Source organism: Procambarus clarkii, chromosome 76, assembly GCF_040958095.1.
Source record: "Procambarus clarkii isolate CNS0578487 chromosome 76, FALCON_Pclarkii_2.0, whole genome shotgun sequence".
Taxonomy (NCBI): domain Eukaryota; kingdom Metazoa; phylum Arthropoda; class Malacostraca; order Decapoda; family Cambaridae; genus Procambarus; species Procambarus clarkii.
Genome location: NC_091225.1, coordinates 17,491,328 through 17,509,843, shown reverse-complemented (window position 1 = coordinate 17,509,843; position 18,516 = coordinate 17,491,328). Strand labels below are relative to the sequence as shown.

At 41.1% G+C, this 18,516-nt stretch overlaps 1 protein-coding gene across 1 annotated transcript; it reads right to left on the bottom strand.

The window, feature by feature from the left end:
• Window positions 1–3,466: 3,466 nt before the first annotated feature.
• LOC138357109 (PRADC1-like protein) lies at window positions 3,467–11,927 on the bottom strand. Its single transcript, XM_069313688.1, has 5 exons — window positions 11,701–11,927; window positions 8,426–8,559; window positions 5,466–5,575; window positions 4,313–4,480; window positions 3,467–4,085 (listed from the first exon to the last, which is right to left on the bottom strand). Exons 1-5 carry the CDS (start codon window positions 11,783–11,785, stop codon window positions 3,965–3,967), a joined length of 618 nt encoding a protein of 205 aa, XP_069169789.1. The 5' UTR covers window positions 11,786–11,927; the 3' UTR covers window positions 3,467–3,964.
• Between the last annotated feature and the right edge of the window lie 6,589 nt (window positions 11,928–18,516).

Below are 18,516 nucleotides of genomic sequence, written 5' to 3'. Positions count from 1 at the left end.
GTTACAGTTTCATTTTTAGTAATAATCTGTATTATAAATTTATCACAAATTGATCTCTAGCATGTTCTCCAATTTCAGCCTTCTTTGTTGACATTGATGTAGTGAAGAAACTAGCTACAAAGCTGTATTGCTTGAAAAAAGTGAACAAGACACCCAATGCATTTATAAGTATATTTCCAAATTCTTTTATGAAACTTTCATCCTTTATCAAGGTGCAGTAAATAATGTTCTGAAAAAATATTTTAAATGCACGTGTTTGTCTTACAGAGCACTTCCTGTGTTGTCCATCATAAGACAATGTTGTGATTGTTTACCAGGAATTTCCCACGGCATGCCGAAAATTCGGAGGAAGGATCAAATGTCCTGGTCTCTGGGAATTGTGAGCAGGATGTTGCAGGAACACTACCCTCTGAACACCATAAGGTATGTGCTTGTATGAATTTAAGATTAGGCAATTTAGCTTATCAAGTATAATTTTGTGGTTAATCAGATCTACTTTGCAGATATGTTGACCAAACCACACACTAGAAGATGGAGACTACAACTTTTCATTATCAAAACCATTATCAAGTAGATTATGATGGGAGTGAGAGAGGCACGGGTATAAGTATAGCAGGAGGTAATAAGCAAGGCAAAAGGTAAGAATAGGAAGAAAAAAGGGGTATGGATGGAATGGGTGTAATAGTAGGGTGTAAGAATAAGATAAGATGAAAGGGGGGGTAAGATTGTTAGGTCAAATTTGTTAGAAAGGCTAGAGCACTTGAGTGTGTACTGTGAAAGTGAAGAGTCAACAGCAACAAAGCCAGGACTAAGGTTTCACATTAGGTATGTTGTATATTAGAGCAGAATCGACAAGACGGCGTCTGGAGAGTAGAGTAGAGGCAGGAAACATTATTATAGAAGACTGATCGGTAGGATGATTAGAATTCTTAACATAACGGACGACAGCATTGTTTGTGTCTGCAGACTTAAGGAGCACAAAAGAAGCGTTAAGTCTGTCATTTAGTGTATGGCCAGTTTCCCCAAAGTATTGGAGAGGACAAGATGAACAGGAAATAGCGTAGACACCAGCAGGAGAAGCAGTGCAAACCATATTACTACGAAGAGAGTTAGTTTGTTGAAAGTTGAGCTTTGTCAAGAGGACAAAGGGTATTAGTGAGTGTTTGAGTTCACATAAGAAGGGAAGGCAGAGTGCAGTGCTAGAAACAGGTTTAGGATGAAAGAAATTACATTTAGCTTGAGAATTAACACAGTTAATAAAATGTAATTTTACATTGTAAAATGTAATATACATTTTATCAACGGTGTTAATTCTCAAGCTAAATGTAATTTCTTTCATCCTAAACCTGTTTCTAGCACTGTACTCTGCCTTCCCTTCTTATGTGAACTCAAACACTCACTAATACCCTTTGTCCTCTTGACAAAGCTCAACTTTCAACAAACTAACTCTCTTCGTAGTAATATGGTTTGCACTGCTTCTCCTGCTGGTGTCTACGCTATTTCCTGTTCATCTTGTCCTCTCCAATACTTTGGGGAAACTGGCCGTACACTAAATGACAGACTTAACGCTTCTTTTGTGCTCCTTAAGTCTGCAGACACAAACAATGCTGTCGTCCGTTATGTTAAGAATTCTAATCATCCTACCGATCAGTCTTCTATAATAATCTTTCCTGCCTCTACTCTACTCTACTCTCCAGACGCCGTCTTGTCGATTCTGCTCTAATATACAACATACCTAACGTGAAACCTTAGTCCTGGCTTTGTTGCTGTTGACTCTTCACTTTCACATTACACACTCAAGTGCTCTAGCCTTTCTAACAAATTTGACCTAACAATCTTACCCCCCCTTTCATCTTATCTTATTCTTACACCCTACTATTACACCCATTCCATCCATACCCCTTTTTTCTTCCTATTCTTACCTTTTGCCTTGCTTATTACCTCCTGCTATACTTATACCCGTGCCTCTCTCACTCCCATCATAATCTACTTGATAATGGTTTTGATAATGAAAAGTTGTAGTCTCCATCTTCTAGTGTGTGGTTTGGTCAATATATCTGTAAAGTAGATCTAATTAACCACAAAATTATACTTGATAAGCTAAATTGCCTAATCTCAAATTCATACAAGCACATACCTTATGGTGTTCAGAGGGTGGATAGTGTTCCTGCAACACCATGCTCACAATTCCCAGAGACCAGGTCATTTGATCATTCCTTAAGATTTTCAGCATCCCGTGGGGACCAATCACAACGTTGTCTTATGATGGATAACACAGGAAGTGCTCTGCAAGACAAACACCTGCATTAAAATGTTTTTTCAGAACATTTACAGCCCCTTCATAAAGGATGCAAGTTTCATCCAAAAATTTGGTAATAATAAACTTACAAATGTATTGGGTAATTATTTCTTTCATTGGTGTAGTGTAAGGTATGTTTAAATGGGATAGAACTCCTCTGAATGTCATGTATAAAGAAGAAAATATGGAGCAAAATTACCTTGCATACTTCAGGATACTATGCTAGGTGATAACTATACTGTACCAAACTCTAGTGAATGGTTTCATGCATGAAATATGACATATCCTACAGGTGTCAACTAAAGATAGGGAAGGTGATAATGAGAAGAGCAGTAGAATGCTTGTGTAAGGGATAAGGAGATAAAAGAAACAATGCTGCTAGGATGACCATTTAAAAAGTTGAGTGATTAAATGGTATAACCATGAAGGAGCTAGGATCTAATTAGAGAAAGATATATAATGCTTTACACGACATTACCTGGAATAATCTTCTGGTTATGGTGAAAAATGTAGGTTAAAAGCTCAAGTTTAGAGAAATTAGCATAAATGCCACATAACAATATTCCAATGATCAATAGACATTATAAAAAAGTGGAGGGAAGATAAAAGGTGAAAAATTACATGAGCATTAAAAATCTCAAGTGGTGGTTGTGCTTGGTTTATCAGCAATGCTATATAATGTGAATTACACAAAGTAATATTGTGCTTTCATTAGTTATCTATTGTGTAACCTTCACTGTTATTCACCTTTTTTTCTTCCGGGCTGATGCCTCCCCACCTTGTGAAAGTAGGAAAGGGTAATAATAATGGATTGATTTCAGAAGTAAACGATCTATACATATGGCCTAGAGTTTATCTACACCGTTTGGTAACTATTGTAATCAACTAGTAGAGATGTGTGCTAAAAGTACAGTGTACGTTCCACATAGCCTACCATCTACATGTATGTCAGACTAAATAACAATCTCCATAGAAACATTAAAGGAAAGCCAAATTGTATGAAAGTAGATTATAAGAAAAGAGCAGAGAAATGGAGAACTTTTTTGATTACTGAAAGACCATTAAATAGTAAACAGGGATACTATTTAAAATAAGACAAGGAACAAATCTATTTTGCCAAGGTTGCTTGGTTATCGTACTATACCTTTTAAGGGTATTAGAAAACGCTTTTTATGTTACGAACAAACTTTATATTTTCATATTTACGATATTTAACCATTATGTACTAAATTGTAATACCTGTACCTTAACCCTTAAATGGCTCGCGTAATTAAGTCCTACATCGTGGTGTACGTGAAAAAGTTTAAACAATGATAGATTAGAGTACAGGAGGTAACAGTAATCGTAGGTAGCAATTTGAGCCATTTAAGGGTTAAACAAATAATCTGAATTCACATTCTAATTTTCATTTTTATCAACAATACTCTAACATAATGCATTTAATATGCATTTGTTTTTCAAAAGAAAATGTAAATAATAAATTATATTGCAAATTTTGTTGCAACTGCAGGCACTTGTGAGCAAATGGGGAAGGATTCAATAGGCACTTATGAGCACAGAAAATTGGTTCCAGGACAACCAACTATCTGTAGGGAATAAATTAATAAACTATTTAGCTGACAATAGTACTATTACCAATCACTTACTAGCCTATATAGCTGAACATCACCAGATTATCCATGGAGGTTGATTCAGTTTGTGAAAAGGAACTGAAGTTAGATTGACAGGGATGTTGATAATAGCTGCTGCTTCGTGTGCTTTAGATAAGGTTTTTACTATCATATACCTGAAATAAAAAGTAACATCAGTGTACATCATACAAGGAAACAACTGACAAATTCATAAAACAAAATGCTATACAAAACCCAACCAATCACAAATTAGACATTGTATCAAGAGATACAGTATTGAATAAGTGCTACAGGTTACAACAAATTTCTAAGAAATAATTCTTGGTAAAAAAAAATCATTTTTAAATGATTTATTAAACTATGCCATCACTGCAGAACTTACCCACTTCTGCCCAAGAGAAAGGCAGCAGGTATTTTTGGTTCGCGGTTGGTATTATCATCGATCATCTCAATATAAAGCTCATCATTGTCAGGATTGCTGTCCATCACGATAACAGCAAGTGCACCAGCTTCTTCAGCTTTCACTGCTTTACTCACAAATGAACATTCCCTAAAAAATGTCAAAATGGCATAAAAGGAATTATTTTATATGGCACGTAATTTGACAAAATGCAATATGGGCCTTGCCAGCAAACCGAGTTTATGAGCATAGTTAATTTTACATGATTATTTCCCCATGTCACTTAAATTAGGGCATTAACTTTTTTCCTGTTAAAAAATTTGTTTCAAAGTGTTAAACAATAAACTATAACCACATCAGATTCTTACTCAGAATTATCTGTTAAAAAAAAAAAGTCAGGATGTTAGATCACACACATATACCAATTGCTTAATAACTAACTTCCATTTATGGTCCTTCACAAGTGTTCATCTTGAAACATCTGATATGTGTATCACGAACAATGGAATAAAATACTTTTGACATCTGTGACAAAATGGTGTTATTCCCCAATTTGCAATCCTTGTACTGTACTGTGGTCAGTACATAAATTGAGGTAGGATCCTTTCAGTACTCTACTATTGTTATGCAGGCTGCTTTTCCAATTCTCTATTTCTATAGATTTGCAGTATCGAATTGCTTTGTTTTATTGTAGTTAAGAGGCTGTGGCATAGTATGAGATGTGGTATAAAATCTAGCAGAACCATAGAGCACAAACATAAGGGAACATTTGCATTCACAAAATAAAATTAACTATAGTACCATGAAATAATTACCAACAGCCTATTGTGGGATTTTTGTCAGGGCAAGCATGACGACGTCTTCAAGCCAGCAGTACAGTACATCATTTGCTATTATGATAAATACTATCAAAGAGTTTATGAACACAATTATTATTACTATTATTATTTGGCTATGTATGTTAGAAAACAAACTTGTATAATTGCAGATGACCTAACATTTTAAAAATTCAGGCTTAGGAGGGTAACCAGAATTCATAAATATTTGATCACCTTTCTAGTTTGTTATTAACCTTTACAGTAAATAAGCAATAATTTTTATATCAGAATTTACTCAACAAAACTTTCTGACTCACCCCCTTGATACTAATGCAACAGCTCCTTGTAGTTCTAGCGCATTATATGGCACCGAGCAACATTCCAAAGGATCAGCCAGCACAAGCCGAACTCTTTTAAATACACGTTTCTGGAAATATAGTATAGTATCAGATTATAAATATAAGTATTATTCGGTAGGGAAAATCACTGGCGCTGGAGAGAAATTGTGTGGGGTTACCCAGGATGCTGGTTCGATCCACGGACTGCTCCAATGATTTTCTCAGATATATCACATAACTGATTTCCTCATGTACTAGTATGATGAAACACAAGAAAATGTTTCCTGTAAGCTAGTTTTTTTATACAATACAGTTTAGCTAACTATGCATGTGTACCTCCAAAACAAAATATGTACAATTATATGACCAATAGAATCTTTAAGTACAGTAGGCCTTCAATTTTTGAAGAGGAATGAGTTTTTGGAAAATGTAGAGCAATTAGAAACCATTGAATATTTTGGTAGAAACTTTGATAAAAAAAATAAAAAACTGTGTCGCTTCCTTGCCAAAAATTAAAAATAAAATGGACTCCCACTCAACTTAATGTACCAGAAATCCAAATGCAAAGGAAGTAGTACTGTATATTCAATAGTATATTCTAATAGTTACATTTGTTTGAAACATAAAATAAGACACTTTCCTTTGCAGCAAAAGCTCATGCATTTTGCATCATTCAGTACAACAAAAATTCTGTGACTGTGGTATTAAAATGTGTACAAAAGGATGTCTATCGTTTGTATTAATAAAAAAACCTAAGCGTTTGGTATGGAAGATTGAAGAACAGTAACTACAGACACTTATTTCCAGTTGTGGAGGAAGGGGTACCGAACTAATCATTCAGATGCACACTATACGAGTAATCACCAATTTTGTAAGAGACCATTTTTCAAATGGGGGAAGAGATGGCACTGGATGAGGGTGAAATGTTTGTTGGAGGAATTTACTAATAATTGGTCATCATGATCAGACTCCTCCATCTTGTCAGTGGAAGGAATCTGTGGCAGCATCATACCAAGCAATCATAGCTCTACTGCCCAGGTTGTCGGTTAACATTAATGTGTTAGTAGATGTTTAGCAGTTTGATGAGCTAGGTGCTGATGTAATAACAGCTGTTGGAGTGAATGGGAAATACTGGTTCAAGGTAAACGGCTTTTGTCCTGATCTATATCTCCTTAACCACATAGGACCACTTCATTACTTAATGTGAAGAAGCTAACCACACCCTTCAAGGTCATCTCATGCATTTGCATGTGGGACTCATTTTGCTTTACTTCCAGTGCCTTATGTGTTCCACTAAGTCCTCTAGAAACAATTCTATTCTTATTCATGATTGCCACTAACACAAGGGTGGAAGTTATAGTATAAGTATACAGAATACTTCAAAGCATTATCAGCAATGAGCCAAGTCTTCAAAACAATGTTCAACTTCAGGCAATATTTTACCAACTCCACAAAATTCTTCTAAAGCTTATCAAGCAGTTTTTCCAATTGTTCAGGCCTTCTCATTTTATCTCCAAGAAACTAATATGTACCTGTAGAGCATGCTATTTATTGTTTTATTTATTTATATATACAAGAGTTCTTACATTCTTCGTAAGCTTTGGGGATTCGGGAAGTTGTAAAATAATGGCAGTTTTCACTTAAAATTACCCTCAAGAGTTGACACAAAGCATTAATTATCTTATCTTTTTTCTGCGTACAAGTCTAAAGCATATTTTTCTTGTTATCTAATCTACAGCTTTGTTATCGATCAGGAAATAGCCACAACAGAAATTTTCCCAAGAAGTTCTATCATCACATAAACCTTCCAGTCTAGAGACATGGGGAAAATTTCAGTATGATTTGCGTTGGATACTATACTATGAGACAAGAACTATAACCATAAAGTTCAAAGGCACAACAAAACTGAAGCATCACAAGTCTCTTGTGTACTGTATTATTGGTACAGGAGAATTGGTTGACCTAACAACACTACAACCACCTCACCACAATAGTAAGTCCAAAACTCCACTGCAGAAGAGCTCTTACTCCAAAACATACTCACCACACCAACGCCAAACTACAACTGCAAAATTGCGCCTTAAAAAAACTCAATTATCCGGACTAATTGGTCCTTCTGGATGTCTGAACTGAAAATCTAGATCATCAAACAAAAGAGCAAGAAATGTTTTGGCAGGTTTTTATTTTCAGATTTATTGTTATACATGTACTAAGTGAACCCAATTTTGTTTAAATGAAACTGCACTACAATTGATATGTTTGTCCTGCACACCGCCCCCCCACTGGATGGGGGGAGGGCGGTGTGCAGGACAAACATATCAATTGTGACACTAGCTCTCCACATATGTCAGTTGCTTAATTTAGAAACTGTACTTGTGGTCGATCTCAAACCCATTGTTGACGTGACGACTTGTACTGAATTTTGTAACTAGCTCATCAAGATTGTAACTTGCTTAGCTAAATGAATTGTGGGGTTCAGTCCCCGAGCCCATTATGTGCCTCTGTAACCCTTTCCACTACTGCCCACAAGATGGGTATGGGGTGCATAATAAATGAACTAAACTAACTGAAACTGCACTATTGTACATGTACAGTACTTTACTGTACTGTTATACAATATGTAGAAAAACATTACATTTTTGAATGTTGTATACATGTCAGACACCAAATAGCACCCAGACATTAAGGATGAACCCCATTAACCAAACATGCTCCACTTTTAAAGGGGGGGATTGAGAATTAGGAATTTGCCTGAATAACGTGAGAATCCGATGAAACAAATTCAGATATTGGGGATCCATTCTACCTTCAAATTGTGGGACAACGATAATCATAACTGATTTAAATATTACTTAACATGAAAAATATGTGCAGCCCAATTTAAAAAATCTAGTATACACACAGTTCAATTATACAACAAAAAGATTTCCAAAACTTACAAATGGTAGCCCAAAATTTTTTGCTTGACGCAGGCGATAAGTGTAGCTCAGCTCCTCAGGATAGAGGACTTCAAAAAAGATATCATCTTCAATAAAATCAAATATTGTAGCTTCATTCCAAACTGCATTTGAAACTGAAATAAAATAAAATGCATTACTTTAAAAACTTCAGTTTTTACATGGTCATGTATGATTATTATAATTCAGTACAGTACTTATTTATTAGCACTGTACATAAAGAATGTTATATTTCTGGTGTTGTACAATATCTTCTTTATATACAGTATTATCATAAAATAGTTTTAAACTTCCAGAGGTTTCCTAGAGTTTATTTTGTCCTTATACTACTACAGTTAGTAAAATACCTTATTTTATCATTTCAATATACAGTACAATACAGTACCTATAAGAGAAGAGAATGGAATAACAAAATAGAGCAAAAGTGACCAAGCTGACTCCTGGAGAGAAAGGAAAACAGACAACAAGTAGGAACAAGCTTCCGAATCAAAGTTCACAACTGAATCATGCAAAACAGGAATGAACAACTTGACTGGAGCAGCAGACAATAGGGCAGACACAAGAGAAGCTTGAAATTGTTACTAAGTTCCATGCAGCTCTACTTAATGTGTGTCAACCAGGGAAGTCCTGAAACCAATTGAGGTTGAATCCCCAGGCTCACTTTAAAAAAAGTCAAGGAAAGCAATTCATGAAAATGAACCTCCTCCCTTATACCCCTTCAAAATCCAAGAGGGAGTAAATCACTGATGCCAACTACTTCAGCTCTGCACTGGCAGTGCCTGCAGGCCTTGAGGTTATCTTAAGATGATTTCGAGGCTTAGCATCCCCGCGGCCTAGTCCTCGACCAGGCCTCCTTTTTTGTTACACACCCCCCAGAAAGCAGCCCATAGCAGCTGTCTAACTCCCAGGTACCTATTTACTGCTAGGTAACATTGGCATTCGGGTGAAAGAAACATTTTGCCCATTTGTCTCCACCTCCACCAGGGATCAACCCGGAACCTCAAGACTACAAATCCAAAGCGCTGTCCACCCAGCTGTTAGGTGCCCTCCTGTGAACTGCCAGGCCTGCAGTGTAAGATTACCTAGAAGCTTGACTTGGAGACCAAGAATCAGTGGCTCACCAGCCGAGACAAAAGCTGGACGATATGTGGAACTAATCTCAAAATGAGCTGTCTGAAAATTACCTAGTAAAACAGTGAAACATTGGCAACAGTGCCACTCACTGTAGAACAGGGCTGCAATAGCCTATAACATCAAGTCCAGAAAAGCAGCAACAGACTGATAAGTAGTTGCCTTAGAAAACTGCTCAGCCAATACAAACTGCACTTTCTCCTGCTTTGAAAAAGTTCAACACTGGGCAACAAAAATCATCCCAGTACTAAGTCAACTCTCATACCAGGAACAGTTGAGGGCCACAATGTTAACACTGCAAACCAGACATAAGAGCAGATCTTTGAAACTCTTAAAATACTAAGCACTTTACAGCACATTGATCCAGACCACTTCTTCAAAGGGTCAGATGTGACACAAACAAGGAGCAAGTTTCAATGCAGGATGGAAAACAAGAGATGCTTTTTTCAGCCAAGGGGTCATAAACCTATAACTGTCTCCCTGATAAGGCCGTAAATGCCAAAACACTGCTGCATTTCAAAATCCAGCTCAGTAACATCATCAGAACAAATGGGGACCGTAGACAAGCCACTGGCTTCCTGTCCTTGTCGAGGCCACAAGACATAGTGACCCTTGTGTAAATTCAGGCAAATAGCGGTGATATTTATTTATTTATTTATTTATTTATGCATATACAAGAATGTACATAAGGAATGTGAGGATACAATTATGGTAATTACAGTCTTGTAAAGCCACTAGCACGCGCAGCGTTTCGGGCAGGTCCTTAATCTAAGAAAATTTTAAGGAGGTAAATACTTGCAAAATTTATAGACAAAAAAATGATAACAGATTACATGGAATGAAAAAAAAAAAAGATGAGAGAAAATTATAGGTACAGTATATTAAAGCACATAGGTAGCTATGATTGATTGCAATGACAGCTAAAAATGGTTGTTGACAACAAATTGGTAGGCACAATACAGCAGAAACAATATAAGATTGATTGCAATGACAGCTTGAATGGTAGTTGACAAAAATTGGTAGTCACAATACAGCATATGGCTAGCACATAAAAGAAGACAGCAATGAACACAATGATAAGGTTGTTTGATATTACATAAAAATTATGAGATTGGGTACCACTAGGTACAGAGCAAATTTAAAGCTCAGTGTAGGAAACTAAATAGATGAAGTTAGGTACTTTTTGGTTTTGCTTTTAAATAAGGCAAAAGTTTTACAGTTTTTCAATTCACTAGGGAGTGAGTTCCATAGACTAGGTCCCTTAATTTGCATAGTGTTTACACAGATTAAGTTTGACCCTGGGGATATCAAAGAGATATTTATTTCTGGTGTGGTGATAATGGGTCCTATTACATCTGTCCAGGGAGAGTTTCAGAGCATGGTTTGCATTTAAGAACAGGGTTTTGTAAATGTAGTTGACACAAGAGAATGTGTGGAGGGAGTTAATATTTAGCAAGTTTAGAGATTTAAACAAGGGAGCTGAGTGTTGTCTGAAAGCAGAGTTAGTTATTATTCTGATAGCAGATTTTTGCTGTGTGATGATGGGCTTAAGGTGGTTTGCAGTGGTAGACCCCCATGCACAGATACCATAATTAAGATAGGGGTAGATTAGTGCATAATATAGTGAGAGGAGAGCAGAGTTAGGAACATAATATCTGATTTTGGAGAGTATACCAACTGTCTTAGAGACTTTCTTAGTTATGTGTTGAATGTGGGTGCTGAAGTTGAGTCTCTTGTCTAGGAATAGGCCAAGAAACTTGCCATCATTTTTATTACTGATGTTAATGTTGTCTATCTGTATTATTGATAAATTATATAGTTGTATTGCTAGATTTTAAAGCAATTGGCGAGTTAGTAGCACAAGATGGGATGCTATAGTGATTAAATTAGGCACTTCAATGTACAGGGTAACTATTAAATTATAAGTTAGACAATTTTTTACATTAGAAATATATTAGGTCCCTGTACTTCCATGGCGTATTTACATAGATTTAGTCTCACTCTAGCAATGTCAAAATGAAATGTATTCCTAGCGATAGGCTCGTAATATGCTAATAAATGTACAAATAATACAGACTAACTAGAGGAGAAGAGGCGTCGAGGGCCACCTCCTCCAAGCTACTCACACATCTTCTCCTCGACGCCATCGTTGACGCCAAGAAGCATTGGTAAAATAAGAATAATGGAGCAACCGGCGATGGTCCGGTACATGGTGTGAGGTGTGGAGGTCACATGCCAGGTGGTGGCTCCCAACACCTGCCAGAGATAGGCTGCTGCCTCCCTCACGCATGTCAACAACACCTCCCGCGACACCCACACCGTTGCCACATCCAAGTTGCTAAAAGTAGCGCGCTGGCGGTCTAAAAGTAGCGAGCTGACGGTCTAAAAGTAGCGAATTTGTAATAAGAGTAGCCCAATTTTTTGTTTAGTGACTGATACGGTTTTCAAAGTAATATATTTTGATATATAGAGTACACTACACGATGTTAATTGTGTTAATATTTCTGCACACACACATATAAATATATATACAGTATATATATTTATATATTAAAGTTTGTGAGGGTACCACCTCTGGTGCCAATGTGGGGACCCATAGCCTCGGAGAAGAAAATAAAAAGTATTCAGAGGAGACCTTGTGGTTTCTCACTGAACACTAATATTATCTTCTCCTACCACCCCCATTCTTTTGTATGTACACATATATATTTGCTTTATTTGAACTATATATTACAAAAAATAGTAATAAGTTACCAATATTTACTGTATGAAGTATAATGGGTGTGCACGAGTCCTTTCACGTCTTCACTTCTTGTGCTCTGTTGAATCTAAGTTGAAATCTTAATGGGTTTGTAACTGTGCACTGTGTTAGATAATGTTCCAGTGGTCTGTCGGGCATTTCTCCGCAGTGCTGACATTTCCTCTCATCTTCTATGCGCTGGCGTGTGTTCGCTTCTCATCTGCAAAGATAATAAAATGTCCAATAGAAATTGTGAATAATAAGATGGCACATGAGTGTATTATATTATAATTATACAAAGGTATTTTTCAGATATGCGAGGCGATTTATCCTTATACAATTGAATGAATTAAAAGTCTGTCTTAACATCATTCACATTGCAAAATCATATCAAAATATCTACACTAAAATCATTGTAGGTAAATGCCTGAAACGCTGTGCGTATTATTGGCTTTAGGCATAATGTGTGCTAGCTTTATGTAGAAGTCCAACATTCTGCTTGTAACTTTTTGAATTTATTTATTTTTACCTGAATAAACATAAAAATAATAATAATTATTATTATTATATAGATATTAAATGTGGGCTGACATGCTTGGCGCAATGCTTATACTATTGTATATTTTATTATCTATCAATTCAATTTCTTTCTTTATTATGCACCCCATACCCATCCCGTGGGCGGTGGTGTAAAGGATTACTGATCATGCACAACCCGAAGCCAGAGTGACACCCCCGGAGCCCGACCAGTTAAGTAACCGGAGCCCGACCAGTTATTTAACCGGAGCCCGACCAGTTATTAACCGGAGCCCGACCAGTTGTGTAACCACAGCCCGACCAGTTGTGTAACCAGAGCCCGACCAGTTGTGTAACCAGAGCCCGACCAGTGTGTAACCAGAGCCCAACCAGTGTGTAACCCAAACCCCACCAGTTGTGTAACCAGACCCTCACCAGTTGTGTAACCACAAGCCTAGCATGAACGAACCAAACAAAAAAATATCTAAAGCACAACCATGCACGAACCGAAGCCCGACCATGCACAACCCGAAGCCAGAGTGACACACCCGGAGCCCGACCAGTTAAGTAACCGGAGCCCGACCAGTTATTAACCGGAGCCCGACCAGTTGTGTAACCAGAGCCCGACCAGTTGTGTAACCGGAGCCCGACCAGTTGTGTAACCGAACCCCTAACCAGCTGTGTAACCGAAAGCCTAGCATGAATGAACCGAACAAACAACCTATGGAGCACAACCATGCATGAACCGAAGCCCGACCATGCTCAACTTGAAGATCAACAAATCACACCCCCAGAGTTATGTAACCGGAGTCTGAACCGGTTGTGTAACCGAACCCCTAACCAGTTGTGTAACTGCAAGCCTAGCATGAATGAACCAAACAATTCAAAACAAACAACATCTGAAGCACAACCATGAACGAACCGAAGCCCGATGATGCACAACCCGAAGCCAGAGTGACACCCCCCGAAGCGAGACCAGTTATTTAACCGGACCCCGACCAGTTGTGTAACCACAAACCTAGCATGAACGAACCAAACAAACAATTCAAAACAAACAACATTAAACAAACAACATCTGAAGCACAACGATGCACGAACCGAAGCCCAAGTGATGACACCCCCAAAAGCCTGACCAGTTGTGTAACCGTAGCTTGACCAGTTGTGTAACCAGACCCCAACTAGTTGTGTTACTGCAAGCCTAGCAAGCAAACATCTCATCCAACCCACACAAAGCCAAACAAACAGCCCCAAAGCCCAACCAAACTCCCTTCCTAGCTCTACCAAACAAATCCTTTCTTAGCCCTACCTAACAACCCCCCCCCCCTCGTCTTGCCTTAACAACACTAGCACACAACCCCTGGAGCACAACTATGCACGAACCGAAGCCCGATCATGCACAACCCGAGGCCCAAGTGACACCCCCGGAGCCCGACCAGTTAAGTAACCGGAGCCCGACCAGTTATTTTACCGGAGCCCGACCAGTTATTAACCGGAGCCCGACCAGTTGTGTAAAGAGAGCCTGACCAGTTGTGTAACCAGAGCCCGACCAGTTGTGTAACCACAAGCCTAGCATGAACGAACCAAACAAAAAAATATCTGAAAAAAATATCTGAATATCTAAAATATCTGAAGCACAACCATGCACGAACCGAAACCCGATCATGCACAACCCAAAGCCCAAATGACACCCCCGGAGACCGACCAGTTATTTAACCGGAGCCCGACCAGTTGTGTAACCGGACCCTGACCAGTTGTGTAACCGAAAGCCTAGCATGAATGAACCGAACAAACATCCTATGGAGCACAAGCATGCATGAACCGAATCACGACCATGCTCAACTTGAAGCTCAACAAATCACACCCCCAGAGTTATGTAACCGGAGTCTGAACTGGTTGTGTAACCGGACCCCGACCAGTTGTGTAGCTGCAAGCCTAGCACGAATGAACCAAACAACAATTCAAAACAAACAGCATCTGAAGCACAACCATGCATGAACCGAAGCCCGATCATGCACAACTCGAAGCCCAAATGATACCCCCGGAGCCCGACCAGTTATTTAACCGGAGCCCGACCAGTTGTGTAACCGAACCCCGACCAGTTGTGTAACCGAAAGCCTAGCTTGAACGAACCGAACAAACAACCTATGGAGCACAACCATGTACAAAACGAAGCCTGACCATGCACAACCCGAAGCCCAAGTGACACCCCCGGAGCCCGACCAGTTATGTAACCGGAGCCCGACCAGTTGTGTAACCGGAGCCCGACCAGTTGTGTAACCAGACCCCGATCAGTTGCGTAACCGAAAGCCTAGCATGAACGAACCGAGCAAACAACCTATGGAGCACAACCATATACGAACCGAACCGAAGCCCGACCATGCACAACCCGAAGCCCAAGTGACACCCCCGGAGCCCGACCAGTTATTTAACCGGAGCCCGACCAGTTGTGTAACCGGAGCCCGACCAGTTGTGTAACCAGACCCCGACCAGTTGCGTAACCGAAAGCCTAGCATGAACGAACCGAACAAACAACCTATGAAGCACAACCATGCGCAAACCGAAGCCCGACTATGCTCAACCCGAAGCTCAACAAATCACCCCCCAGAGTTATGTAGCTGGAGTCTGAACCGGTTGTGTAACCGGACCCCGACCAGTTGTGTAGCTGCAAGCCTAGCATGAATGAACCAAACAACAATTCAAAACAAACAACATCTGAAGCACAACCATGCATGAACCGAAGCCCGATCATGCACAACTCGAAGCCCAAATGACACCCCCGGAGCCCGACCAGTTATTTAACCGGAGCCCGACCAGTTGTGTAACCGGAGCCCGACCAGTTGTGTAACCGAACCCCGACCAGTTGTGTAACCGAAAGCCTAGCTTGAACGAACCGAACAAACAACCTATGGAGCACAACCATGTACGAACCGAAGCCCGACCATGCACAACCCGAAGCCCAAGTGACACCCCCGGAGCCCGACCAGTTATGTAACCGGAGCCCGACCAGTTGTGTAACCGGAGCCCGACCAGTTGTGTAACCAGACCCCGACCAGTTGCGTAACCGAAAGCCTAGCATGAACGAACCGAGCAAACAACCTATGGAGCACAACCATGTACGAACCGAACCGAAGCCCGACCATGCACAACCCGAAGCCCAAGTGACACCCCCGGAGCCCGACCAGTTATTTAACCGGAGCCCGACCAGTTGTGTAACCGGAGCCCGACCAGTTGTGTAACCAGACCCCGACCAGTTGCGTAACCGAAAGCCTAGCATGAACGAATCGAACAAACAACCTATGAAGCACAACCATGCGCAAAACGAAGCCCGACTATGCTCAACCCGAAGCTCAACAAATCACCCCCCAGAGTTATGTAACCAGAGTCTGAACCGGTTGTGTAACCGGACCCCGACCAGTTGTGTAGCTGCAAGCCTAGCACGAATAAACCAAACAACAATTCAAAACAAACAACATCAAACAAACAACATCTGAAGCACAACCATGCATGAACCGAAGCCCGATCATGCACAACTCGAAGCCCAAATGACACCCCCGGAGCCCGACCAGTTATTTAACCGGAGCCCGACCAGTTGTGTAACCGGAGCCCGACCAGTTGTGTAACCGAACCCCGACCAGTTGTGTAACCGAAAGCCTAGCTTGAACGAACCAAACAAACAACCTATGGAGCACAACCATGTACGAACCGAAGCCCGACCATGCACAACCCGAAGCCCAAGTGACACCCCCGGAGCCCGACCAGTTATGTAACCGGAGCCCGACCAGTTGTGTAACCGGAGCCCGACCAGTTGTGTAACCAGACCCCGACCAGTTGCGTAACCGAAAGCCTAGCATGAACGAACCGAGCAAACAACCTATGGAGCACAACTATGTACGAACCGAACCGAAGCCCGACCATGCACAACCCGAAGCCCAAGTGACACCCCCGGAGCCCGACCAGTTACTTAACCGGAGCCCGACCAGTTGTGTAACCAGAGCCCGACCAGTTGTGTAACCAGACCCCGACCAGTTGCGTAACCGAAAGCCTAGCATGAACGAACCGAACAAACAACCTATGAAGCACAACCATGCGCAAACCGAAGCCCGACTATGCTCAACCCGAAGCTCAACAAATCACCCCCCAGAGTTATGTAACCGGAGTCTGAACCGGTTGTGTAACCGGACCCCGACCAGTTGTGTAGCTGCAAGCCTAGCATGAATGAACCAAACAACAATTCAAAACAAACAACATCAAACAAACAACATCTGAAGCACAACCATGCATGAACCGAAGCCCGATCATGCACAACTCGAAGCCCAAATGACACCCCCGGAGCCCGACCAGTTATTTAACCGGAGCCCGACCAGTTGTGTAACCGGAGCCCGACCAGTTGTGTAACCGAACCCCGACCAGTTGTGTAACCGAAAGCCTAGCTTGAACGAACCGAACAAACAACCTATGGAGCACAACCATGTACGAACCGAAGCCCGACCATGCACAACCCGAAGCCCAAGTGACACCCCCGGAGCCCGACCAGTTATGTAACCGGAGCCCGATCAGTTGTGTAACCGGAGCCCGACCAGTTGTGTAACCAGACCCCGACCAGTTGCGTAACCGAAAGCCTAGCATGAACAAACCGAGCAAACAACCTTTGGAGCACAACCATGTACGAACCGAACCGAAGCCCGACCATGCACAACCCGAAGCCCAAGTGACACCCCCGGAGCCCGACCAGTTATTTAACCGGAGCCCGACCAGTTGTGTAACTGGAGCCCGACCAGTTGTGTAACCAGACCCCGACCAGTTGCGTAACCGAAAGCCTAGCATGAACGAACCGAACAAACAACCTATGAAGCACAGCCATGCGCAAACCGAAGCCCGACTATGCTCAACCCGAAGCTCAAGAAATCACCCCCCAGAGTTATGTAACCGGAGTCTGAACCGGTTGTGTAACCGGACCCCGACCAGTTGTGTAGCTGCAAGCCTAGCACGAATAAACCAAACAACAATTCAAAACAAACAACATCAAACAAACAACATCTGAAGCACAACCATGCATGAACCGAAGCCCGATCATGCACAACTCGAAGCCCAAATGACACCCCCGGAGCCCGACCAGTTATTTAACCGGAGCCCGACCAGTTGTGTAACCGGAGCCCGACCAGTTGTGTAACCGAACCCCGACCAGTTGTGTAACCGAAAGCCTAGCTTGAACGAACCGAAGAAACAACCTATGGAGCACAACCATGTACGAACCGAAGCCCGACCATGCACAACCCGAAGCCCAAGTGACACCCCCGGAGCCCGACCAGTTATGTAACCGGAGCCCGACCAGTTGTGTAACCGGAGCCCGACCAGTTGTGTAACCAGACCCCGACCAGTTGCGTAACCGAAAGCCTAGCATGAACGAACCTAGCAAACAACCTATGGAGCACAACCATGTACGAACCGAACCGAAGCCCGACCATGCACAACCCGAAGCCCAAGTGACACCCCCGGAGCCCGACCAGTTATTTAACCAGAGCCCGACCAGTTGTGTAACCAGACCCCGACCAGTTGCGTAACCGAAAGCCTAGCATGAACGAACCGAACAAACAACCTATGAAGCACAACCATGCGCAAACCGAAGCCCGACTATGCTCAACCCGAAGCTCAACAAATCACCCCCCAGAGTTATATAACTGGAGTC

Coding starts and splice junctions, on each gene's coding strand:
- LOC138357109 (XM_069313688.1), bottom strand. CDS start 11,785: ATGTACCGGACCATCGCCGGTTGCTCCATTATTCTTATTTTACCAATG. Junction 5,576..8,425: donor AAAATTTTGGGCTACCATTT/GTAAGTTTTGGA, acceptor CTATATTTCCAG/AAACGTGTATTTAAAAGAGT. Junction 4,086..4,312: donor TTTCTCTTGGGCAGAAGTGG/GTAAGTTCTGCA, acceptor TTTTTATTTCAG/GTATATGATAGTAAAAACCT.